Below are 22,859 nucleotides of genomic sequence, written 5' to 3' on the forward strand. Positions count from 1 at the left end.
AATGCATGAAAGTGAAAAGTGAAAGTGAAGTCTCTCAGTTGTGTCCGACTCTTAGCGACCCCATGGATTGCAGTCTAACAGACTCCTCCATCCATGGGATTTTCCAAGCAAGAGTACTGGAGTGGGGTGCCATTGCCTTCTCCGAGAAAATAGCTGGTCCTTAATAAAAACACCCAAGGATTCAGTTTTTATTTTCATTTCTGCCGCAGCAATGAAGACACAAAGAAAACTTCCACTCAATTTGACACCATCTGGCATCTCAAAAGTGTAGGGGGGAAAAAAGGTATAAAGAGGGTCCTTTATCATGAATTCAAACCACATCCTAAAGAGCCTGGGAAAACATCACTTTCAAAACCCAGATATTGCCAACTTATTACTCTTAAGGGTTACATAGGGACGAGATCATCAGTAACCTCCACCAAAAAACTTTGAAAAGAAAATAAAAAAGAGAGAGACAGAGGGGAAGAGGGAGGGGAAGAAAAGGGGAGAGAGGAGGAAGGAGTGGGGTGGAGAGGAGGAGAGGGAGAGAGGAAGAGAGAGAGAGGGGACCACTGAGATGAAAGCCACGGTACCTTTTGTAACCTAATCCTGGAAGTGCCATATCACGATTTCTGCTATATTCTATTGGTCACAGAGCAACTCTAGTATAATATGGGAGGAGACTATAGTTTCAGAGAAGGCAATGGCACCCCACTCCAGTACTTTTGCCTGGAAAATCCCATGGATGGACGAGCCTGGTAGGCTGCAGTCCATGGGGTCGCTAGACTGAGCGACTTCACTTTCGCTTTTCACTTTCATGCATTGGAGAAGGAAATGGCAACCCACTCCAGTGTTCTTGCCTGGAGAATCCCAGGGAAGGGAAGCCTGGTGGGCTGCCGTCTATGGGGTCGCACAGAGTCGGACACGACTGAAGCGACTTAGCAGTAGCAGACTATAGTTTAGGGCTTCCCCAGTGGCTCAGAAGGTAAAGACTCTGCCTGCAACGTGGAGACCTGGGTTGGATCCCTGGGAGGAGACTACCCTAGAGTGAAACCCAGAAGGTGGAGCTTTCTGGGGATGTCTTGTAGGCTATCACAGTCTTATATACAATAACCGACTGCTAAATTCTCCACTTATTCTAATAATTCACTAGTAGAGTCTTTTGGCTCTTCTATTCAGACAAACATATTAGCTGCAAATAATATACTTTCTTTCCTTCCAATTCCATTTTTACTTCTTTCTTACTTTACTTCACTGGCTCAGATTTCTGGCGCAGTGTTTGAAAGAGGTGGTGATAGAGGATCAAATCTTAAAAGTCGTGTCAACCTTTACCTGAGTGTGAAGTTTGTGGTAGATTTTAATTGTTCTTATTTTTAGTCAATATCATTTTTTCAAATTAAAGGAAGTAAAAGTGTTGGTCTCTCAGTTGTATCTGACGACCCCATGAACTGTAGCCTGCCAGGCTTCTCTGTCCATGGAATTCTCCAGGCAAGAATACTGGAATGGGTAGCCATTTCTTCCTCCAGGGGATCTTTGCAACCCAGGGAAGTTTCCCTTTATTCCTAGTTTGAGTAGTGGTAGTAGTTGTTGTTTTTATTAATGGTATAAAATTTCTAAACATTTTTTGGTATCTATTATTTGATCATGTTTTTCTTCCTTTAATCTATTTATGTGGCAAATTATAGTAGTTGATGTTCTAGTGTTGAACCAATCTTGCCTTCTTAGAATATCCTCAACCTGATTATAATACATTACCTTTTTATATATTTTGGATTAATTTTTAATAATTTACTGTTTATAAAATTTTCCATCTGAAGTGAAGTTGATATTCTTTCCTATAACTGTCTTTATAAAGTTTCAGTGTCAAAGTTATGGTAACTTAACATATGTCAGGGAATGTTCCTTCATTTTTTATATATACTGCAGAATATTTTAAATAAGATTAGAAATATTTGATTCCTGAATGTTTGATGCAACCCACCTGCAAAAGATATCTAGGCCTTGTATTTTACTTATAAATGGATTTTAAACTACTAATCTTAAATATTTATAGGACTGGCCAGATTTTGTATTTCTGAGATTATTTTGAAATAACACATTTTTCTAGAAATGCATCTGTTTTATCTGTTTCAAGATTTATTAGTATAAAATTGTTCCTAATGGCTTTATATTAATTTTTAGTTATGTATTTGCTATGTATGCTTATGACATTTTTTAAATCCCAAATTTTTTAGCATTCTCATTTTTATCTTCATGCATCTTGTCAAAAATTTGTCTTTTTATTTCACTGGATGTGAGTTCATGTTTGATGAAAATTCTGTGAGCTTATGTTTGAAGATACACTCTTACACAGAGCACTTACATTTGCTTCTAATAAGAATCTGTGGGTACTGCAACCAGAAGCCATTTTTAAATAGATTTTCTGCTTGAGGTTTTTCAGAACACAGGAATGTGAATTCAGATTGCAAATCCATGTGAGGACCAGACTGTGGTTACGAATTTTAAGAGGAGGTTTTTTCCCCCTCTACCCAGAGATTGAGGCATCTTTCTTAGTTGAATTTCTTTGCAAGAGGGTTTTATCCTTTTCTTACCCAAGGTCTATCTTTTCTTGGTTCTGGCTATGCTATTCACTGTGACCCCATCACCACCTTAATCTGCATCTTCCATCCTCAAAGCAGCCATAGATGTCAAAAAAAGCAGTGTTGGTCACCTAAGGATTAACAAGTGACTTCAGGACAGGTGCCAGCCATTTACCTTCCTAGAGTTCTGCTTTTGCTTTTTGTTTAGAGGACTAAGGAAGTTATTCCCTGGTGGCTCAAATAGTAAAGAATCTGCCTGTGATGCAGGAGACCATGGTTCTGACCCTTGGGTCGGGAAGATCCTCTGGAGAAGGGAATGGCTACCCACTCCAGTATTCTTGCCTGAAGAATTCTATGGACAGAGGAGTCTGGTGGGCTACAGTCCATGGGGTCACAAAGAATGGGACATGACGGAACGACTAACTCACTTTACTTTCTTCCCAGTTCAGCAGTGCTTTGATAACACAGAAAATATTTTATCTAGCACTTCTGAGCGTTTTGTCCTGGGAGAGTGTTGGTGGGGAATAATCTAGACTTTATATTTACTTTTCACATTTTCAAAGCCATTCTCAGCCATGTTGCACAGAGTATAACTTTGGGTCTCCTATGAAGCACGTTTTTAGGTATTAGAACAATCTCTAAAATGCTTCTGGAGGACAACAGTGAAATAGCTTTCTATCCAGGCTAGGATCCTGGTTATATTTTTCCATTTTTACAATAACAAAGTATAATTATTCCCTATCCTTAGATTTCTAGAAGAGATTTACATAGGATGAGCACTGAACTGTATAAGGTTAAGAGAGAAGAGCTGGCAGTAGACTAATGCTCCGGATGAGAACAACTAGAAAAGTTGTATAAAATACAACAACTAAAAGTTTGAAAGCGTTGAGCTACTGCTGAGACAATCAGGGACTTGAAATAAGGAGAAACTAAACAGAGAGAATCAAAGATAAGATATATTATCACTTTTGAATATGATAGAGTAGCTTGAGGCAGACAAGTACTCACATGAAGATGAATAAGACAATCTAGGGAGAAATACCAACAAATTGTTTAAAAGCACTGGAAAGTTACTAAAACAACCAGACTTTATGGCTAAGTTGAACTGACACACTGCAGCTGTTTGTACCTGGATGTATTTGCTGATTCTGGACAAGAAAATGAAAACCTGAACTTTGCTTTGGAAGAATACCAATGACATTGACAGATGGCTTCAAGAAGCTGGAAAAAAAAAAGAAAATGTGAGTTCAGACTACGTCAATATTCTGGTGAGAGGGTGTGTAGAAGACCGAATCTGACACTCAGCTCATTTTCCACTCAAGGTATTTGTCAAATTTCAAAGCTGCCAAGGGCAGGAGGCTAAAAGGCTTACCAGAAAAACACAGTGGAGATTTTGACAATATAGGGGTGCTGAGGAATCTAAAATAATTGTTCAAATGAACTTATTTACAAAACAGAAATAGAGTCACAGATGTAATAAACAAACTTATGGTTACCAGGGGGGTAAGGGGTGGGGAGGGATAACTGGGAGATTGGGACTGACATACGCACACAATAGTGTGTAAAATATTAGAGATAACGAATAAGGACCTAGGGGCTTCCCCAATGCTTAGTGGCAAAGAATCCACCTGCCAATGCAGGAGATTCAGGTTTGATCCCTGGGTTGGAAACGTCCCCTGGAAAAAGAAATTGCATCTGATTCTAGTATTCTTGCCTGAAGAAATCCCATGAACAGTGGAGCCTGGTGGGCTACAGTCCAAAGGATCACAAATAATCAGATGTGACTGAGTACACGCACAATAAGGACTACTGGATAGCACAGGAAACTCTACTCAATACTCTCTAATGAACTGTACTGAAAAAGAACCCAAAAAAGAGTGGATACATGTATAACTGATTCACTTTGCTGTACAGCAGAAACTAACACAGCAGTGTAAATAAACTACACTCCAATAAATTAAATTAAATTAAATTCTTTAATTTAACTAAAAAAAGAAAGGGGGTCGCTAGGAAAGGAGGGTCTTCAGGGAAGACTTCAAGAAAGAAATGTGAAGCAAAACACTAGGCAGAAAGTCACTGCCCTCAATAATAAAAACTTTGATTTAAAAAAGAAAAGTAATAAAAATACTAAAAAACAAAACAAAAAATCACTGTCCAACCTAGAAGTCACTGTTCCAGGCCGACTCAACCTGCCACAGGACCTCAAACAAGTCACTTCCCCTCTCTGAATCTGAATTTCTCTTCTAAAGGCGGACATTTGCATCCTACAGTTTTCAAGGTCCCCGTCAGACTGATATTTAACTTTTCTGCATCCTATGGTAAGAGAGTGGTCTTCACCTAACCAGTAGAGAGCCAGAGGAAACAAAATGTGGGTGATGAACTCCAGTGCTTACAGAGGTAGAGGGACAGCATGAGAGAATGAAGGAGGGGTGACAAGAAAAAAGCAGGTAAAGCCCACCCAACGGAGGCAGCTGCACTCAACTCCAGGTGACGGTCACTGTAAGGAAAGACCTTGCAACGTTTTGAGCTAAAAGGAAATTCAGATTTTGTTTTAATGTAGCCTGCTGATGGCCTGCTCTTGGCAATAAATTCTCTTAAAAAAAAAAAAAGAAACAAAAAATCAACCTGTGTCCAAAAAAAATCTGCAGTCATTTTCAGAGATACTATACCCTTCTGCTGCTGTGGCTGCTGCTAAGTCGCTTCAGTCGTGTCCAACTCTGTGCGACCCCATAGACGGCCTCCTACAAGGCTTCCCCGTCCCTGGGATTCTCCACGAAAGAACACTGGAGTGGGTTGCCATTTCCTTCTCCAAGGCATGAAAGTGAAAAGTGAAAGTGAAGTTGCTCAGTCGTGTCCGACTCTTAGCGACCTCGTGGACTGCAGCCCACCAGGCTCCTCCATCCATGGGATTTTCCAGGCAAGAGAACTGGAGTGGGGTGTCATATATCCTTCTACTTCTCTGTATATTCATTCTATTAATTTTTGAGAGTTTGATGTTAAAACTCCAACTAAAACTCTTAATTAATCAACTTCAAGAATAACTATAATATATAGTGGAACTATATGTAAATTTGTTCTATAGTTTCCAAGTCTCCTGTAAATGTGTTATCATACTTTCATAATTTAAAACATTCTTTAGAAGAGGAAAAAATGTCTGCAGCCAGATACAGTCTGTAAGCCTATAGTTCACAACTTCTGATGAAGAAAATGTTATGATAGAATTTGTTTTTCATCATTCGGCCTTTCTAGAAGGTTGGTTATTCCCCCTTAAGAGACACTGTGCAGAAGCCCTTTCTGGAGTTTTAGGCAAGAACTGGAACTAAGACTTTGTTTCCTGGACCTGCTGCTTCCCACCCCGAGGAGCTGAGCCTCCCCTCAGTCTGGGACTGATGCCCGCTGCCTGTGACACACACCCTCCCTGCAGCTCCAAGCTTTGCCCTTTCACAAAGGAGCTGGAACTCAGGAGACAGTAGCTGCTCCAGCCCTTCCCACACCATCCCCTCCCCGACTTCAAGCCAAGAAACGGCCCCCAAGATAAAACTGAGAGTGCGTGATGAGCAGACAGCACAGATGGGGACAGTCCCAGCAGCCCAAGTCTCTGCCCCTAGAGCCCAGCCCCAATGGTCAATAGGTAGAAATTCTCACTAATGAGACTGGGACCTTGTGAATACCTTCAGGCGGATCCAATTCCTGGTCCAAACTAACCTTGCTCAGTTAAACAAAACAGGAGCATCTCAGTTGATGGTTTCTTATTTAACTAACTGGGACTTTGAGAAAGCAAACATTCTCAGATCTTATATCAAACACTTTTATTTTTAAAGTGAGAAGTTCACAGAGGATAGCTACAGAAGAGTGAAATATTTAGACTAGAAAAATTGTGGGTGCTAGCCAAACCTCAAATACTGTCAGAGCAGAGTTATTCCAATAGATTTTCCAGCATGGCATATCACACGTGTTAAAATTAACTGCATTCTCAGAACACCTTTCAACGGATGTACACGATGATAGAAGGGAACATTGAGAGGCTCCTGTTCTGAAGACCTTACAGAATGGATTTATGCACAGTCCAAAACAAAGTATATTACAACACACCCAAAACAATTCACAGCCATTAAAAAAAAATGTTGACTTTCAAGAAATTGGTAGGAAGACGTAAAATAACAAGAAGAATATAGGCAAGAAATGGCTACTTTTATGTGCAAGATACTGGATTCTTGAATTGAGAATCAGTGTCAGTCTTCACTTCCAATATCACATCAATAAAGTATGGCAGAGAAACGAGTCACCTTCAATATGAAGGATGCGAGTTGTGTATACTGACAACACTCTTGAAGATACAACAGTGTCGCAGGAGGAATGCCAGCAAACACAGGGGACCTTCTGATGAGGTCAGACACTCATGAGTTATCAGATGACCCTTCAGATACTTGCGTTAGGCAACTACAACATTCTTGTTTATCACAACACTTGCAGAGAGTGATCCTTGACATGACATAGAGTCCCTACCAGTTGCTGGCCAACGATGATGGCATGGTTTTTTTGGATTAGGCAGCATCTACACTGAGAACCCAAGCATAATACCTGGGCCACAGGGAAGGTCACTTATCCCACTAGGACTGCAAAGCCAGATGTGCTTAAGCTTTCCCTAAATCATGTTTTTTGATGAGTCACGTTTGAACAGAAAGGCTTCATATAAAATCTGATTCTCCAGAGTTATAATTCACCTTTCCCCAATAACCACCCAATACCCCTAAAGTTTGTTTGGGTTCTTCTCCCCGAGAATACCTAGAATGGGCCTTTTTCTTCCCCCTACAAATTACTTCCCCAGGAGAAACCTGTAAAACCAACTTAAAAAACCAAAATAACCTTCATTTTCTCACCAACAGTTAAGTATCAGACCTCCTGCTCCTACTCTGACTTGAGCTGCAGAGCCCTGTGTGTATACTTTTCAGACATTCCTCATACCATTAACACAGCTTTCCATCACCATCCACTGTCCTTCCTCAACCTTTCCTTGCCCAAGATGAAAGCCAGTGAATTGAGAGGGAAGGACAAAAGGGTATAGACAGAATATTACTTTTATAAAAATAGGGTTCCAGGCTGTAACTTGATCCTCCACAGCAACACTGGGCAGTGTCATCCATACAAACCCTCCACACTAAATTCTCAAGGGGCTATCTTTTTTTGTAGCCAGGTCTCAAAAGCTCCAACCTAAACCTACTGAAGGAAAGTAGCAACGCCTTCCTAAGATTGAGCAACACAGACCTAGAATTACATGGGAGCGTAAGGTCAAGACCGGTCACCAGGTTGCTTCATTCATCGGTAAGAGGCCAAGTTCTCCATCCTCCCCCAGCTCTGCCATTCTGGGAAGAGCCCACTGGCCAGCCTTGGGCTGCCAAAGACTGTCGACTCCAGCTCGGCCTTGGGGGGTGGCGCCTGGTGGAAGGCACAGTCCTGGGCTGCCATCTGCGTCTGCACCCCGTCAGGCTTCCACTGTACATGGACGATTCTGTAATTCTGACCCTCGTTGTTGTCCCAGAAGACCTGCCCATTAGCATGGTAGGCGACACAGAACTCAATTTTCTCCTTCGTGGGGATGACGGAGGGTAGGTCAATGGCAAACGAGAAGGTGTCACTCTCTGAGCCGCCGTACACATTTTTCATGTAGGCACAGTCCACATCGTTGTAGCTCTGCCAGGAGTCAAAAGTGATCCGGATCTGAACCTTCTTCTCAAAGCTCATGTTCTTCACCTTCACAGTCCCCGTCACTGTTCGCTCCTGCAAAGAGCAGTTCTCCAGGCAGACAGAGTTCTTCTGGAAGTGGTTCCGAAAACTTAAGTAGTCAGCTGAAGGCTGAGGGAAATCCAGAATCAGGTTCTTCTCCTCATGGAGCTTTAAGCCTGAGGAGATATCATTCAGGTCCAAGAGGTCAAACTGGAGATCCCACACGGGCTCCTCTGGAAGGTCTGAGAAGACGTGGATGGCAGTGAGGGAGAGGCCCTTAGAGTCCGCAAACACCACCCGCTTCTTGGCTTGGTTGTGTGAAGGCTTCCAGTCGTCCTGTGCTCTGGCTTCCTGTTTTATGTTGAGACACGACTTCAGGGGCTTTAATTTGTTCACAAAATTTCTTCGTTGGAAGTCATCATAAGGGCTCAGGAAGCTCTTCAGAGGTGGGGAATGAGCCAAGCAGAGCCTCACAGCGACATCGACAGGCATGACCGAACTTGTCAGAGGCCGTGGATCTAAGACCTGGATCATTCTGGAATAGAAAGAAGAGGGGTTATCATCTGCACCTGGAATGCACTTTCCCTGGTCCCAAGTATGTCTGCACTATTTTTGTTGGCTATTACAGCCAGCGCAGTGCTCTCACATGAAGTAAAGGAATGAAGGCTTAGGTGATAAGAGCTGCATCTTATGTTTGGCATTACCCTTGACTGGCTATAGGCCATGGGTTAAAACTCTTGGTGTCCCAGTGTCTCCATCTGAGAAATAAAAGATTTGGATGGGATCAACTCTAATACAGCTCTAAAACCCCTTGCTCTGTTCTGGAGCACCAGTTCTTAAACCTGTCTGTTTTCAGGCAGGTTCCTTACTGTCTGAGCCACCACAGAAGCCCCCTCCATGGCCTAGCGGGTTGGATTTCTTCCTTTTTCTGCAATGCAGAATCCTTGGACTTAGAGCCCTTAATGCAGAACCCCTGGGGATGGGGACAAGAATGTATATATGTTCTTAAAGCTTCCCAGGTAAGCTAATGACCAGACAGGTTCTAGAATCAAAGTTCCAGACCGCACTCCCTCAACTGCTTTGATGATTTTGCTATTGAATTAATTACACTTCTCTGGAACCATAATCCATTTTAAAAGAAAGAATAAAAACAGCAAAGGGTTTTGAGAGCAAAAGACTAGAAAGAGTAAATTAGAGGATTCTCTCTGCACTTTCACTACCATGCTTTTCCTCATTTTACACAAATAACCCACTCAAGTGCAAGGCAGCCATTTATGAATTAAAAAAAAAAAAACTTTACATAATCTGTATTTCACACAAAAAGACATCCATGTCAAGTCCACATTTAAGTGGGAAAAGCTGATGATCTGAAAATTATTGTCATTATTTGGTCACTCAGTCATGTCAGACTCTTTTGTGATCCCATGGACTATAGCCCACCAGGCTCCTCTTTCCATGGGATTTTCCAGGCAAGAATACTGGAGTGGTTTGCCATTTCCTTCTCCAGGGAATCTTCACAACCCTGGGATCGAACCCATGTCTCCTGCATTGCAGGCAGATTCTTTACCGCTGAGTCACTGGTAAAGCCAAACCTGAAAATAGGGTAATTTCAATATATGTGTTATATATATATATATATATATATATATAAAACATATATAATATTTATAAAACACATATATAATATATGTGTCTTATATATATATATAAAACACATATATATGAACTTATAAATGTTGAAAAGTCTAATAGGAAGCACAACAAAAAGTTAACAATTATCTTCGGGTGATAGGTGATCTATTTTTGCCTTTGTACTTTTTTGGTATTTTCAAATGTTCTGGCAATGGATATTTATAACCAGAAAGATAATAAAGCTATTTAAAATTTAAACATAACTATGCTCATAAATATTAAACCATGAAGTGTCCATCAAGAAAGATATTTTTTCTGGCCTTTAGCCCTGAGTATACATTGCCAAACTTATGGACATTTTTCCCCTATCCTAGCCTTCAGATAAGAAGTGTGTGTATACTGTATGTGACATTTCTCATTCTTGCTTTAGTAACTGTCTTCCCAGCAGCTCTAAGCACATAGGCAAATGGTCATTATCATAAGATGGATAATAAAAGAACATTCTGAGAATTCATTTTATTAGCCCTAGGATTTTTCTGGGAGACCTACAAACTTAGAACAAACAAATGAGAGAGAAAGCTATATTTATTGGTCTAATAATAAACAGGCAGAAATTTTAGAGAAGTCTTCTAAGTTATGTCTAAAGAAGCTATTTAAGTAGTTTTTAGGGTGGTTTTTGTTTGTTTGGGGGTTTGTTCTGTATTTTCACATTTTGCACTTATAGAAAGATAGTTTCAGGATATGGCGATTTCCCTGGAATGTTAAGTCTGGCCCAAGAGTTTAAAAATAATCATTTGCTCAAAATCTGAGACTAGCTTTGCTATGGCAAACCGTCAGAAGAAGGAGAGGACCAAGGAAAGTCAACATCGTCCATCGTTAGTTTTTCCCAAAGCTAAACTACCCAACCAGCAATCTGAGTGCTCTTCCCACGAGTCCTTGAGACATCTGTGCGGGACCAAGAGATACGGTTAGAATCCACGAGGGAATCAGAACTAAAGCTGACTCACGCTAAAACAGTTTCTGGTTTAAGATGCCGTTTACCGAAATCAGCTCTGCCTAAGATGCTCAGAGCAAATCTTCACACCTCTAAGGCCTCCCCGGCTCCAGATTCAAGTCAGCAGCTTGTCAACCCGCCCTCCTCTGGGGTCTCCGGGGCGGGCATGACAGCAGGAAAACGCATCCCAGCCTCCCGACAGCTGCGCGCTCCCTGAGCTCCGTCGGAGAATCTTCAGGGAACCTACCTGGTGCAGCTCATCAGGCAAAGGGGCGGCGGCACTCCGCGGTTTGCGAGAGTTCACACCCGTCTCCAGGTAGTCCCCGTGTGGCCGCAGCTCCTCCAGATCTCGGGTGCGGCCGCCGGGAGGCCGCTTAACTGCTCGGGACCACGTGAGCCGACTGCCAGGGCCAATCGCCCGGCCGCGGGCTCGACAGCGCAACCAACCAGCGCTCAGCTGGGGCGCGAGCCCTTGCCCGGGACGTGACTGCCGTGGTGCAGGGTTCGCTGGGCGCTGCGGGCGCTCTGGGACCCCGGGCCAGCTGGCCAGGGTACAGTAACGGGAACCCCGGGCGAGAAGGCGTGGAGGCAATCGCGTAGCGCAAGTAGCGGGTGCAGGCCAGGAGGGAAAGCAGCAAACCTCCTCCCGCGCCGAGCGCCAACACAGCGGGGCTGCAGGGAAGAGGTGTCTTTCACTCGCGAGGCTTCTATATACAGTTATCTGAGCGCAGGACACTGTGGATCGTCCCGGGGACGCGTGGAGGGGCGGCCGTGGGGGAATGGGATGTGTGTGCGCGCTTATATTTATATTTTTGAAATGTTTATCTTGTTCATTGCTTGGTGCATTGGCTCATCTCCCTTTCCTTGCCCTGAGCAATCAGAAGTTGACTGCATATTTTGGGGTTAGGGTGAACCCACAAATGCACCACACAATACATTCCTTCTCTAACTAATATTGTTAATAAACCGTGTTAGTCAGTATTAATCGCTTCAGCCCTGTCCGACTCTTTAAGATCTCATGGACTGTAGCCCACCAGGCTCCTCTGTCCTTGGGATTTCCCAGGCAAGAATACTGGGGTGGGTTGCCATGGCCTTCTCCAGGGGATCTTCCTGATCCTGGGATTGAACCCGGGTCTCCTGCTTTGCAGGCAGATTCTTTACCATCTGAGCCACCGGCAGTCCGTGTTAGCCCTATTATAAGACAATGAGGCAGCATTTCATTAAAAGGCACTTTATATTTCAATCTATTCTTCAGCTTTTTCTGCCTGGAAGAGAAAACTAAAGCCAGAAATGAAAAGGCCTCTTTTGCTCATGTGGTGGGTCAGCCCGCAGAGCCAGTGGTCAACCCAAATCCCTCCACTCGGTTCTGACGTCCTCTGGCAGTGATGTGAAAACCAAAATGTTAAACTATCACACTGTAAGTTTCATGACTCTCCCAGGCCAGTTACTCTCAGCGAGGTTTCATAATTTTGTTTAGTTTGGGGAGTTTTTAGACCATCAGTTACAACCATAAAATTAAATTTCTAAGTTGAGTAGGAATTGTTTATATAAAATCCATGGCCTTGCTCTGCTCTCAATTTAGTTATCCAGTAGTCCATTAAAATGTAGAGAATATACAATGTAAAATGTACAAAAATCCCTGTGTCTTTAAAATCACTGTGGAGCAGCAGCCAAGTGTTAAAATGGTGTGGTTAAAGAAAAAGAAACTGAGTATCACTGGGGCAGTTATTTATCCCTTGGGCTTGATTTTTTAAAGGAAACATCCAACTAAAAGCAGATCTTCTAGTTTCTCAGCCCAGCCAAAACTAGCTGAAGGGGTACAGTTTGGGTTTGACACTTCCAAATCTAGACAAGTTTGAGCTTCAACTCCCTCATCAGTAAAATGGAGATAGTGAAATTGCTCTGAGGATTAAATGAAACTGTGCAGATAAGAAAACTCAGCAAAGTGCTTGGTATGTGTTCAACAACACTATGTTGAGCTAAAGAGTAGATATTACCAATTACAGTTGCAGAGAAACACGAAATAAGAAAAATAAACTGTGATCCCATTTTTAGGGGTAAGACATGCATATATGGAAAAGAGAATATACTTGACTGAAACATTAACAGTGCTTAATTTGGGGCAATAGAGATATTATGAATAATTAAAATTTTATTTCTCATTTTGTGGGCTTCCCTGGTGTGGGAAGCTGCCTGCAGTGCGGGAGACCTGGGTTCGATCCCTGCATTGGGAAGATACTCTGGAGAAGGGAATGGCTACCCACTTTAATATCTGGCCTGGAGAATTCCATGCACTATACAGTCCACGGGGTCGCAAAGAGTTGGACGTGACTGAAGCCACTAATACGAACAAACTGAGCAACTTTCACTTTTCACTTTTTTGTCATTTTGCTTCTCTGTATTTTTTATTTTTTCTACAGTGAACCTGGACTTTTTCTGTAATTGAGAAATCATCATTAAATGACTTAAGACTTTAAGATTCAGCTAACATATATAGCTTACCTACTAGGTGCTAAGAACTGTGTTGGAGGCTTTGACATGCTTACACCATTTACTCACAGTCCTTTTGAGTTTGGGCTTCTTTCCATTCAAACTGCTTTCTCTTCTGCCCCCTGGTGCTGACTGATGCCATAAAAGCCACTATTCTGAACTTAAAAACCAGGGATACAGGGCTGTCTCCATTGCCATGAATCCGCCACGGGTGTACATGTGTTCCGCATCCTGAACTCCCCTTCCAACTCCCTCCCCATCCCATCCCTCTGGATCATCCCAGTGCACCAGCCCCGAGCCATGTCAATGTATGGCAAAACCAATACAATATTGTAAAGTAATTAGGCTCCAATTAAAATAAATAAATTTATATTTTTTAAAAAAAGGGCTGTCTCCAAAAAAGAATCAACACTCAATTAACTTCTAAACTGAATGATCCAAGCCTCCCACTTCTCTTCCCTCCCCTCACCTCATATTTACTGAAATGTAATTGATATACAACATTATGTAGGTTTAGAGTACACATAGTATTAATTTGATGTATTGCAAAATGATTACCACCATCAAGTCACATAATTACCATTTCTTCTTTATGGTAAGAACATTTGAGATATATTCTCTTAGCAGCTTTCAAGTGTATAATAAAACAGCATTATTAACCATGTGGTACCTTAGATTCCTAGAAGTTTATACTCTGTGACCATCTCCTCATTTTCCCTATACCCTAAACCCCTGGTAACCACCATTTGACTCTGTTTCTATGAGGTTAGCTTTTTTATAGTCCATATGTATATGATCTCATATGTGAATATTTGTCTTTCTGTATCTGACTTACCTCAACTAGCAGAATCAGGTCCTTCATTTCTAACTCCTTCCAGGGTTTTACTGCACTTCATTGTGATGAGAGGGACTGGAATGGAATCAGCATTCTTAGTTGTGAGTGGCACCAATAAAGACACAGTAGATTAGGAATTGTGGGAAGGTTTATAGTTACTTGTAATTTTTCTCCAACTGCAGTTTAACAGCATCCAAACACTGCTTTGTCCTACCAGTTTAAACAATGAATCTATTGATGAGAGCTTCTTGATCTGTGCAGTGCCAGGCCAGGGGTTACAAGGACTCATAAGTCACAGCCCCTTGACCTTGAGAATGCTACAATCTTTATTACAGAAAACCAAATTTAAGCTCATTAAATACCCAGGGAACATTTTAAGGTCCTACAAAGCAAGGGGCTGATGACGTGTGACATACACAACAGAGTCTCTTCCACCATCTGTCCATCACATTACCAGAGATGGGAAACAGGGACAGGGAGTCCCAGCCAGTCAGCTCGTTGTCTCCAAACTTGCCCTTTTTTTCAATGCCCAGTGAAGAAGGTTCTTGAATATACTTTACAGTTATTAAGATGCTAGTACTCAGTAGTAACAGGATGAACCTCATAACTGATCTTCAAGCCCTGCCCTGTAGAGGCAGTGAGGTTGAGAACTGCTCATTTTCATGAAAAGAACTGAGATTTCCATTTTGAAGAGAAGAGAGAAGCCAGTTCACGTGACTCTGAATAGTAAGCTCTCTCTTACATTGACTCCTGTCTTCTTTAGCCACATTGGATGGGCACACCAATATTAGGGGAAGGAGTATAATTTAAAAAAAGAAAAACAGACACTTACGGAAAGTTTACTTTGGGTCAGGGACTGTTTTAAGCACTTTACAAATAAATATTAACTCATGTAATATTTATAAGAATCTAGGAGGTTGAAACCATGTTGATTATCCATATTTCAAGATGAGGAAACTGAGGGGACCTGGGGAGTTTAAGTAACTTGTCCAAGATCGTGTAGCTAGTAGACGGGGCAAGACCAGGTTTCAAAACCCTCTAGAGTCCACACTCCAAGTGTGAGTTGCTCTGAAAAAAGACAAGCACCATACTGATAACCACCAAGACCAAATAGATGGTCTGTAGAAGGCCAGAGAGATTCAGAAAAATGAGGGCTCCCTGGGGAATATCTGTGGAATTTTTAAGGAGGAAGTGAGGTTTGGGAAATGCGAAGAAGTTAACTAGACTAGAGTATCATCTTTGGGGCATTTAGATGAGAATCCAGCTGAACGGCTCAATCAATGAGAGAGTAAATGCCATCGCAGTTGAAATGGTACCAGCAGCTCACCATTCTACTCAAAGCACATATTCCCAGAGGATAAGAGAAGGAACTAAAGTATTGCTGATCACTATAGTAGTAGTAGTAGTGTTAGTCACCCAGTCATATCCAACTCATTAGGACCCCATGGACTGTAACCCACCAGGCTCCTCCATCCATGGAATTCTCCAGGCAAGAATACTGGAGTGGGTTGCCATTCTCTTCTCCAAATGGTGAGTAGACTATACTATTGGCCATTCTGTTTGCACTGAAAGGATATTCAAGCATCATTTTCACTTCCTGAATTTTTTTTAAGTTTAAAAAAATCTCTACTTTTAGAACATCCCAGTAGGAGAACAGTCTGGGTGCTGCGGTGAATGCACAATTGCTGCTACCAAAAGTAAGTGGTTAAAGAAAGTGCAAGACCTTACCTGAGACCTGTGGGGTATCTCAGGTGAGATGAAGAAGGAGGGGGGAAGGAGAATGAAAAGGATGATACACTTGACCTTTCTAATAATCTTTTGGGAAGAAAGACAGAGAGGTAAAAAGACCGGTAACCATACCAAGTTGTCTGAGTGGTAAATGGGTAATGTGAATGTAATGAACCTTTGCAATGTGTGCTTTGGGACTTTAGAGAAAGGAGAGGCCTTCAGGGGCCAGGATGGCCAACAGGGACCAGGACATGCGAGGTAACAACAAGGAGAGCAGTTTGCAAGAGGTGAGGATTCTAGCTGGGGGAATTACAGGGAAGAATCAAAGGAGAGAGACTCTTTAAAGTTAGCTTTTTTTAATTTTTAATTATTTATTTACTTATTTTGAGGTCTTCGCTGCTTCATGTGGGTTTTCTCTAGTTGCAGCGAACAGGGGCTACTCTTCATTGAGGAGCTGGGGCTCTAAGCCTCATAGGCTTCAATAGCTGTGGCTCAAGGGCTCCAGAGAGCAGACTCAGTAGTTGTGACACACAGGCTTAGTTGTCCAACGACGTATGGACTCTTCCCAGAGTAGGGACTGAGCCCTCATGCCCTGCATTGGCAGGTAGACTGGACCACCAGAAAAATCCTAAGGTTACCTTTTTTTTTTACTCCCCTGGACTATCTTGAACAAAATTAGAGATGTGAGTGATACAAAATGAAATTAGCAAAGAAATAATAATCTTACTGTAGAGGTAAAATCATCCTCTCACCTTGCCAGTTTCATCAAGTTTCTGCAGTTTCTCCATATTTATTGAAGGATTAGGAAGTTAGAAAGGACCTATGAAGAAAACTTTAAACCACCACAGAAGAGCTTTTTTAAAGCCCTTATGAATATTAAGGAAGATAGACAAGATGGGTTCTTTCTACCAACGCCACCTTGGAAGCCCCCATAGGCTTTGAGTTTGCAACAAAGAATCAGAATGCAAATTCACAATGATTCAGAATGCTAAGATATAGTAAAAATGTTGGGCTGAAACTGAAGGAGGGTATCTTGGCCCGGACAGAGCCATGAGAACAAACTGGAACCACCCCAAATGTACTAAAGTTCATAGGAAATATCAACATAGGAAAAATTAAATTGGGAAGAATGAATATTTTGAAAAAGAATAATGAGGATGTAGCAGCCCTATCAGCTTAAAATTTGTTACAAATTTAGAGTGTTAAAAAGAATTAGTATTGATGTGTGAATAAAGAAATCAGATCAGTGAGATCAGAGTCCAAACAGAGACCTAATTACATATGAGAATTTAGTATATGATCCAGGTGAGCATGTCTAATAAGGAAAGAGGAAAAATGGATTATTTAATAAGTAGGCAACTGGCTGTCCACTGGGGGGTGGGAGGTGGAATGGAAAGATGCATACAGGCATTCAATTCTTGCCTCTATAGAGAGGGATAAAAGTGTTTGATGATATGGTACTTCCATAGGGAATTCTCCAAGGGGACTGCTGTTTCAACATGCTCTGGATACTGTAATTTTTGTTACTTGGAGAGTTAACCTGACATATGGGAAAGAAAAAAAGTATTGGGATAATCAGTGAATCCAGTCAGTAGGAGAGAAATGACACAATGAACACTCTAAAAGTCTGTCCTTCTCCACCTCCAGTCCCTCTTCTCTGGAGAAGGCCCTTCCTGGGCCTGGCCAACTGGGTTTGTCATCCTGGGTGGGTCTCATGCTCTGCACTTGTTCTCATGGCTCTGTCTGGGCCAAGATACCCTCCTTCAGTTTCAGCCCAATATTTTTACTAAATCTTAGCATTCTGAATCATTGTGAATTTGCATTCTGATTCTTTGTTGCAAACTCAAAGCCTATGGGGGCTTCCCAGGTGGCCTTGGTAAAAAGAACCCATCTGCCAGTGCAGGAGACATCAGAGATGCAAACTGGATACCTGGGTCGGGAAGATCCCCTGGAGGAGGGCATGGCAACCCACTCCAGTATTCTTGCCTGGAGAATCCCATGGACAGAGGAGGCTGGCGGGCTACAGTCCATAGGGTCTCAAAGAGTCAGCCACGACTGAAGTGACTTAGCACGCAAAGTCTAATAAGATGCAGCTCCTCTCTAACCACTCTACTCACCAGGCCAATCTGTCTAAAGACAGGTATTTTTCTACTCTGTAAACCGGTTTTTGGACTCCACTGTCATCTCTGGCTGTTAGAGGAGTTTTGGCAGAAGGAATCCAAACTGAAAACAGATCCCTCTTTTATAAGGTAACACAATACTTCCTTTCTTGCAGGACAAAATTAAATTTCTCTACCCATCCACTCGCCAGGCATAGACACAAGCACATCACACCGCCCCCACCCCCAACTCTGGACATAACTATTCATAACTACTTTTTCCAATAGATGTTCAAAACTCTTTAGACCCTATGCTGTATCTTCCTGAACCACAGAGAGAAAAAGCAAATATGGTCTAAGGCAGGGCTTAGTGTCTATCAGATAACTCTGTTTAGTGCCCCCTCAGACTTGTGGAAAGTCCCAACTGGGGGAAGTTGGAGAAGGTGAATAATTGCTCACATCCTACTGAGACCACTAATTTCACTAGGGCTTTAATATTTTGTCTGAAGTATATAGTAAATCCTCTCAAGTGCCAACTACACTTTAAAAACACATTTCAAAGCCAACTTTCTCCAATCCTTGTTTACTCTCTATTAATAGGTATTAACATTTCTTTAAAGGAACAACTGTGAAACTTTCATCATTTAGTAAAACTGGCAATTATTTAAGGTCACCAATAAGTGGACAAAACACTTCAAAATTCCCTCATTTCTCCTATCAAAAAAACACCCCCTGTATGTGATAATGTTGGGCAAAAAAGGTCTTGCCTTCCTATATACAAAATTGAACTCTTCTTGTCACAGAGCTTTGGAGCCCAAATAATTAGTGATTAAAAGGGAAGTATTTTTTTTTCTTTCAGAAGAAGTGACAGAAAAAAGAAAATTAAGGTTATTAATAACAAGCTGCATATTAACCTTTCATTGAAGTCCTTCCATGTATTTTATGCTATAATCACTGGCTACAATATTGTTACAATACAAGTCATCTTTAAAAAAAAAAAAAAAGAATAAGTACCCTATTTTGGCTATGCCATGCAGCTTGTAGGATCTTATTTTCTCTAACAGGGATTGAACCCATTCTCCCTGCAATGGAAGCAGTGGGTCCTAACCGTTGAACAGCCAGGGAAGTCTCTATAATGCCTCTTTTAAATTAAGTATTATTAAAAAGAAAAACAGAGGATTACTGCTTAAAAGAGAACAAAAGATGATTGCTTCCCTTCTGCCGCACCCCCAAATCCAAAGTTTTGACACTACTTATGGAATTAGTTTTCTCTATGGTTTTAGAAAAGGCAGAGGAACCAGAGATCAAATGGCCAACGTCTGCTGGATCATCGAAAAAGCAAGAGAGTTCCAGAAAAACATCTATTTCTGCTTTACTGACTATGCCAAAGCCTTTGACTGTGTGGATCACAATAAACTGTGGAAAATTCTGAAAGAGATGGGAATACCAGATCACCTGACCTGCCTCTTGAGAAACCTGTATGCAGGTCAGGAAGCAACAGTTAGAACTGAACATGGAACAACAGATTGGTTCCAAATAGGAAAAATATATCAAGGCTGCGTATTGTCACCCTGCTTATTTCACTTCTATGCAGAGCACATCATGAGAAATGCTGGGCTGGAAGAAGCACAAGCTGGAATCAAGATTGCCAGGAGAAATATCAATAACCTCAGATATGCAGATGACACCACCCTTATGGCAGAAAGTGAAGAGGAACTAAAAAGCCTCTTGATGAAAGTGAAAGTGGAGAGTGAAAAAGTTAGCTTAAAGCTCAACATTCAGAAAAGGAAGATCATGGCATCCGGTCCCATCACTTCATGGGAAATAGATGGGGAAACAGTGGAAACAGTGTCAGACTTTATTTTTGGGGCTCCAAAGTCACTGCAGATGGTGACTGCAGCTATGAAATTAAAAGACGCTTACTCTTGGGAAGAAAAGTTATGACCAACCTAGACAGCATATTGAAAAGCAGAGACATTACTTGGCCAACAAAGGTCCGTCTAGTCAAGGCTATGGTTTTCCCAGTGGTCATATATGGATGTGAGAGTTGGACTGTGAAGAAAGCTGAGTGCCGAAGAATTGATGCTTTTGAACTCTGATGTTGGAGAAGACTCTTGAGAGTCCCTTGGACTGCAAGGAGATCCAACCAGTCCATTCTAAAGGAGATCAGCCCTGGGTGTTCTTTGGAAGGACTGATGCTACAGCTGAAACTCCAGTACTTTGGCCACCTCATGCGAAGAGTTGACTCATTGGAAAAGACTCTGATGCTGGGAGAGATTGGGGGCAGGAGGAGAAGGGGACGACAGAGGATGAGATAGCTAGATGGCATCACCAACTTGATGGACGTGAGTCTGAGTGAACTCCGGGAGATAGTGATGGACAGGGAGGCCTGGCGTGCTGCAATTCATGGGGTCACAAAGAGTTGGACACGACTGAGCGACTGAACTGAACTGAACTGAACTGATGGTTGATCTTGGAAGAGGTTCTTATTTTGCAAGCTACAAACAGAAATGCAAGGTTTGATTGTAAAGAATACAGGGGCAGCATTTGAGCAATAACATTTTGCCTGTGATAATCCTTTCAACTCTTTTAAATGCTTTCACACCCTTTATTTCATTTAATCCTCATTAAAACCCTTTGAAGCCAACCCTATTATTATTCCATCTAACAGGTGGGGAAACAGACTCAGGGAGACTGAATGACTATAGTAGTGTTCACAGCCATCAAGTGATGGAATCAGTCTTCACTGCCAAGATCTAACTTCAAGTGCAAACCCTCTATCATAGTCATTGGCTGGTTCATTCACAGGTGTTAACTAGGATCTGAACTTGAGCACTCTGTTCTCTCTTCCTCACTTTCATATTTAATCAGTCACCAAGTCCTGCCTGCTTTCACCTTCTTCATGCATCTCAAAAGCCAGAGTCTCGGGAACTTCTCTGGTCGTCCAGTGGCTAAGACTCTGTACTCCCAATGCAGGGGGCCTGGGTTGGATCCCTGGTTGGGGAACAAGATCCCACATGCTGCAACAAAGACCCTGTGCAGCCAAATAAATTAAAATAAAAAAAAAGCCACATTCTCTTTCCCACTCCTTTCCCACTCATCATTCTCACTTGGATTGTTGTAATAGCCTTCTAACTGGCCTTTCCCGGCTTTCCCACCCTATACTATGTCACTCAAATGAAGCTTTCTCACAACCATCAAGATGCCTAGAATGGAGCCCTGATCACAAAATCCTACAATGGCCACCCATAATCTGCTGCTGCTGCTGCTAAGTCGCTTCAGTCGTGTCCGACTCTGTACGACCCCATAGACTGCAGCCCACCAGGCTCCACCGTCCCTGGGATTCTCCAGGCAAGAACACTGGAGTGGGTTGCCATTTCCTTCTCCAATGCATGAAAGTGAAGAGTGAAAGTGAAGTCGCTCAGTCGTGTCCGACTCTTAACGACCCCATGGACTGCAGCCTACCAGGCTCCTCTGTCCGTGGGATTTCCCAGGCAAGAATCCTGGAGTGGGGGGCCATTGCCTTCTCCAACCCATAATCTAAATCTACCCAAAACAAACAAACAAACTGCTGGCATTCACAACCCTCCCTATCCTTCCCATCTCACTCACTCTTGTCATCCATGCTAAGCAGCCCAGGCCTCATGCAGAAAAACTGTTTTTTTTTAACCATACAGGCTAGTTGTGTTTTATCAACAGGATGCCACAAACGTGGTCAATGAAACCAGACTGAACCAGCTAGATCCAAGATGGCAGGCAGAGTAGGCTAAAGGTCGTGGATTTCCTAGCCTTGACTTATCTGTGTTTCCATACCAACCCCTGAGCACTGAAGGATACTTGCTCTGATTTATCTCTGTGTTTGTTTCAAAAGTACTACCTGGTGTTTGGCAGAAACGCTTTGCAACTGTATATGCTTTGAGAGATGTACAGTGCTCCGTCACCCGGAACCAGCTCTGATCTGACCATTAGAACGTGCCTGTGGGCAGATGAGACCTCCAGGTGTCCAAGAGTTACCTTTGTTTCATTGTCATGCTAAGATCTCCACCCAAAGTGTGTCTTTATACTCTGCCAGGCACAATCTGGGCCATGTGCAAATAAGGCTGAAGAACTGCACATGCCCCAGCATCCCTGAATACCTCTGCCCCTTTCCTAGAGCCCTGGGCTTCTCTGGTGGCTCAGATAATAAAGAATCTGCGTGTAATGCAAGAGACCTGGGTTTGATCTCTGGGTCAGGAAGATCCCCTGGAGAAGAGGGTGGCAACCCACTCCAGTGTTCTTGCCTTGGAAATCCCATGGACAAAGGACCCCGGGGGGCTACCGCCCAGGGGGTTGCAAAGAGTCAGACATGACTGAGCAACTTCCACCACTTTCCTAGAGCCCTGGTGACCTGCGGCCTCCTGGCCCTTAAAATTCCCTTACTACCCTCCCCTGGGGAGAAGGTGCTTTTAGAAGATTGAGCTCCCCTTCTCCATTCTTTGGCTGTTGAATAAAAGCCTGTTTTGCTTGCACCAAACTCAGTTTCCTTCTTGGTAGCACCAAACTGGGCAGAAAAGAAATCCCTGACTGAGCCAGGGGGCTTCAGTTGAGGGAAGGCCACAAGAGGCAGGCCTTGAGTCTAATGTAGTAACAACATATCCCCATTTGTCATTCCCTAGCTCTGTTCGTGTTCACGTGGTGTTCATCTGCCTGGACTGCCCTTCCTCCAGTCACCATGGCTTGACTGATGTCTCTTCCTCTTTTGAGGTCCAACTCAAATACCATCTCCCCAAGATACTATCCATTGCTCTTCCTCCAGCCTT

General features: G+C 42.5%; 1 protein-coding gene across 1 annotated transcript; it reads right to left on the bottom strand.

Moving 5' to 3' along the window:
* Window positions 1–6,352: 6,352 nt before the first annotated feature.
* On the bottom strand, window positions 6,353–11,259 carry PPP1R3C (protein phosphatase 1 regulatory subunit 3C). The gene is given in 2 exon segments (NM_001076164.2): window positions 6,353–8,817; window positions 11,156–11,259. Coding segments are annotated over 2 exon segments (957 nt in total). The 5' UTR covers window positions 11,170–11,259; the 3' UTR covers window positions 6,353–7,874.
* Window positions 11,260–22,859: the final 11,600 nt, after the last annotated feature.

This window comes from Bos taurus, chromosome 26 (assembly GCF_002263795.3).
Source record: "Bos taurus isolate L1 Dominette 01449 registration number 42190680 breed Hereford chromosome 26, ARS-UCD2.0, whole genome shotgun sequence".
In the NCBI taxonomy this organism is placed as follows: Eukaryota; Metazoa; Chordata; class Mammalia; order Artiodactyla; family Bovidae; genus Bos; species Bos taurus.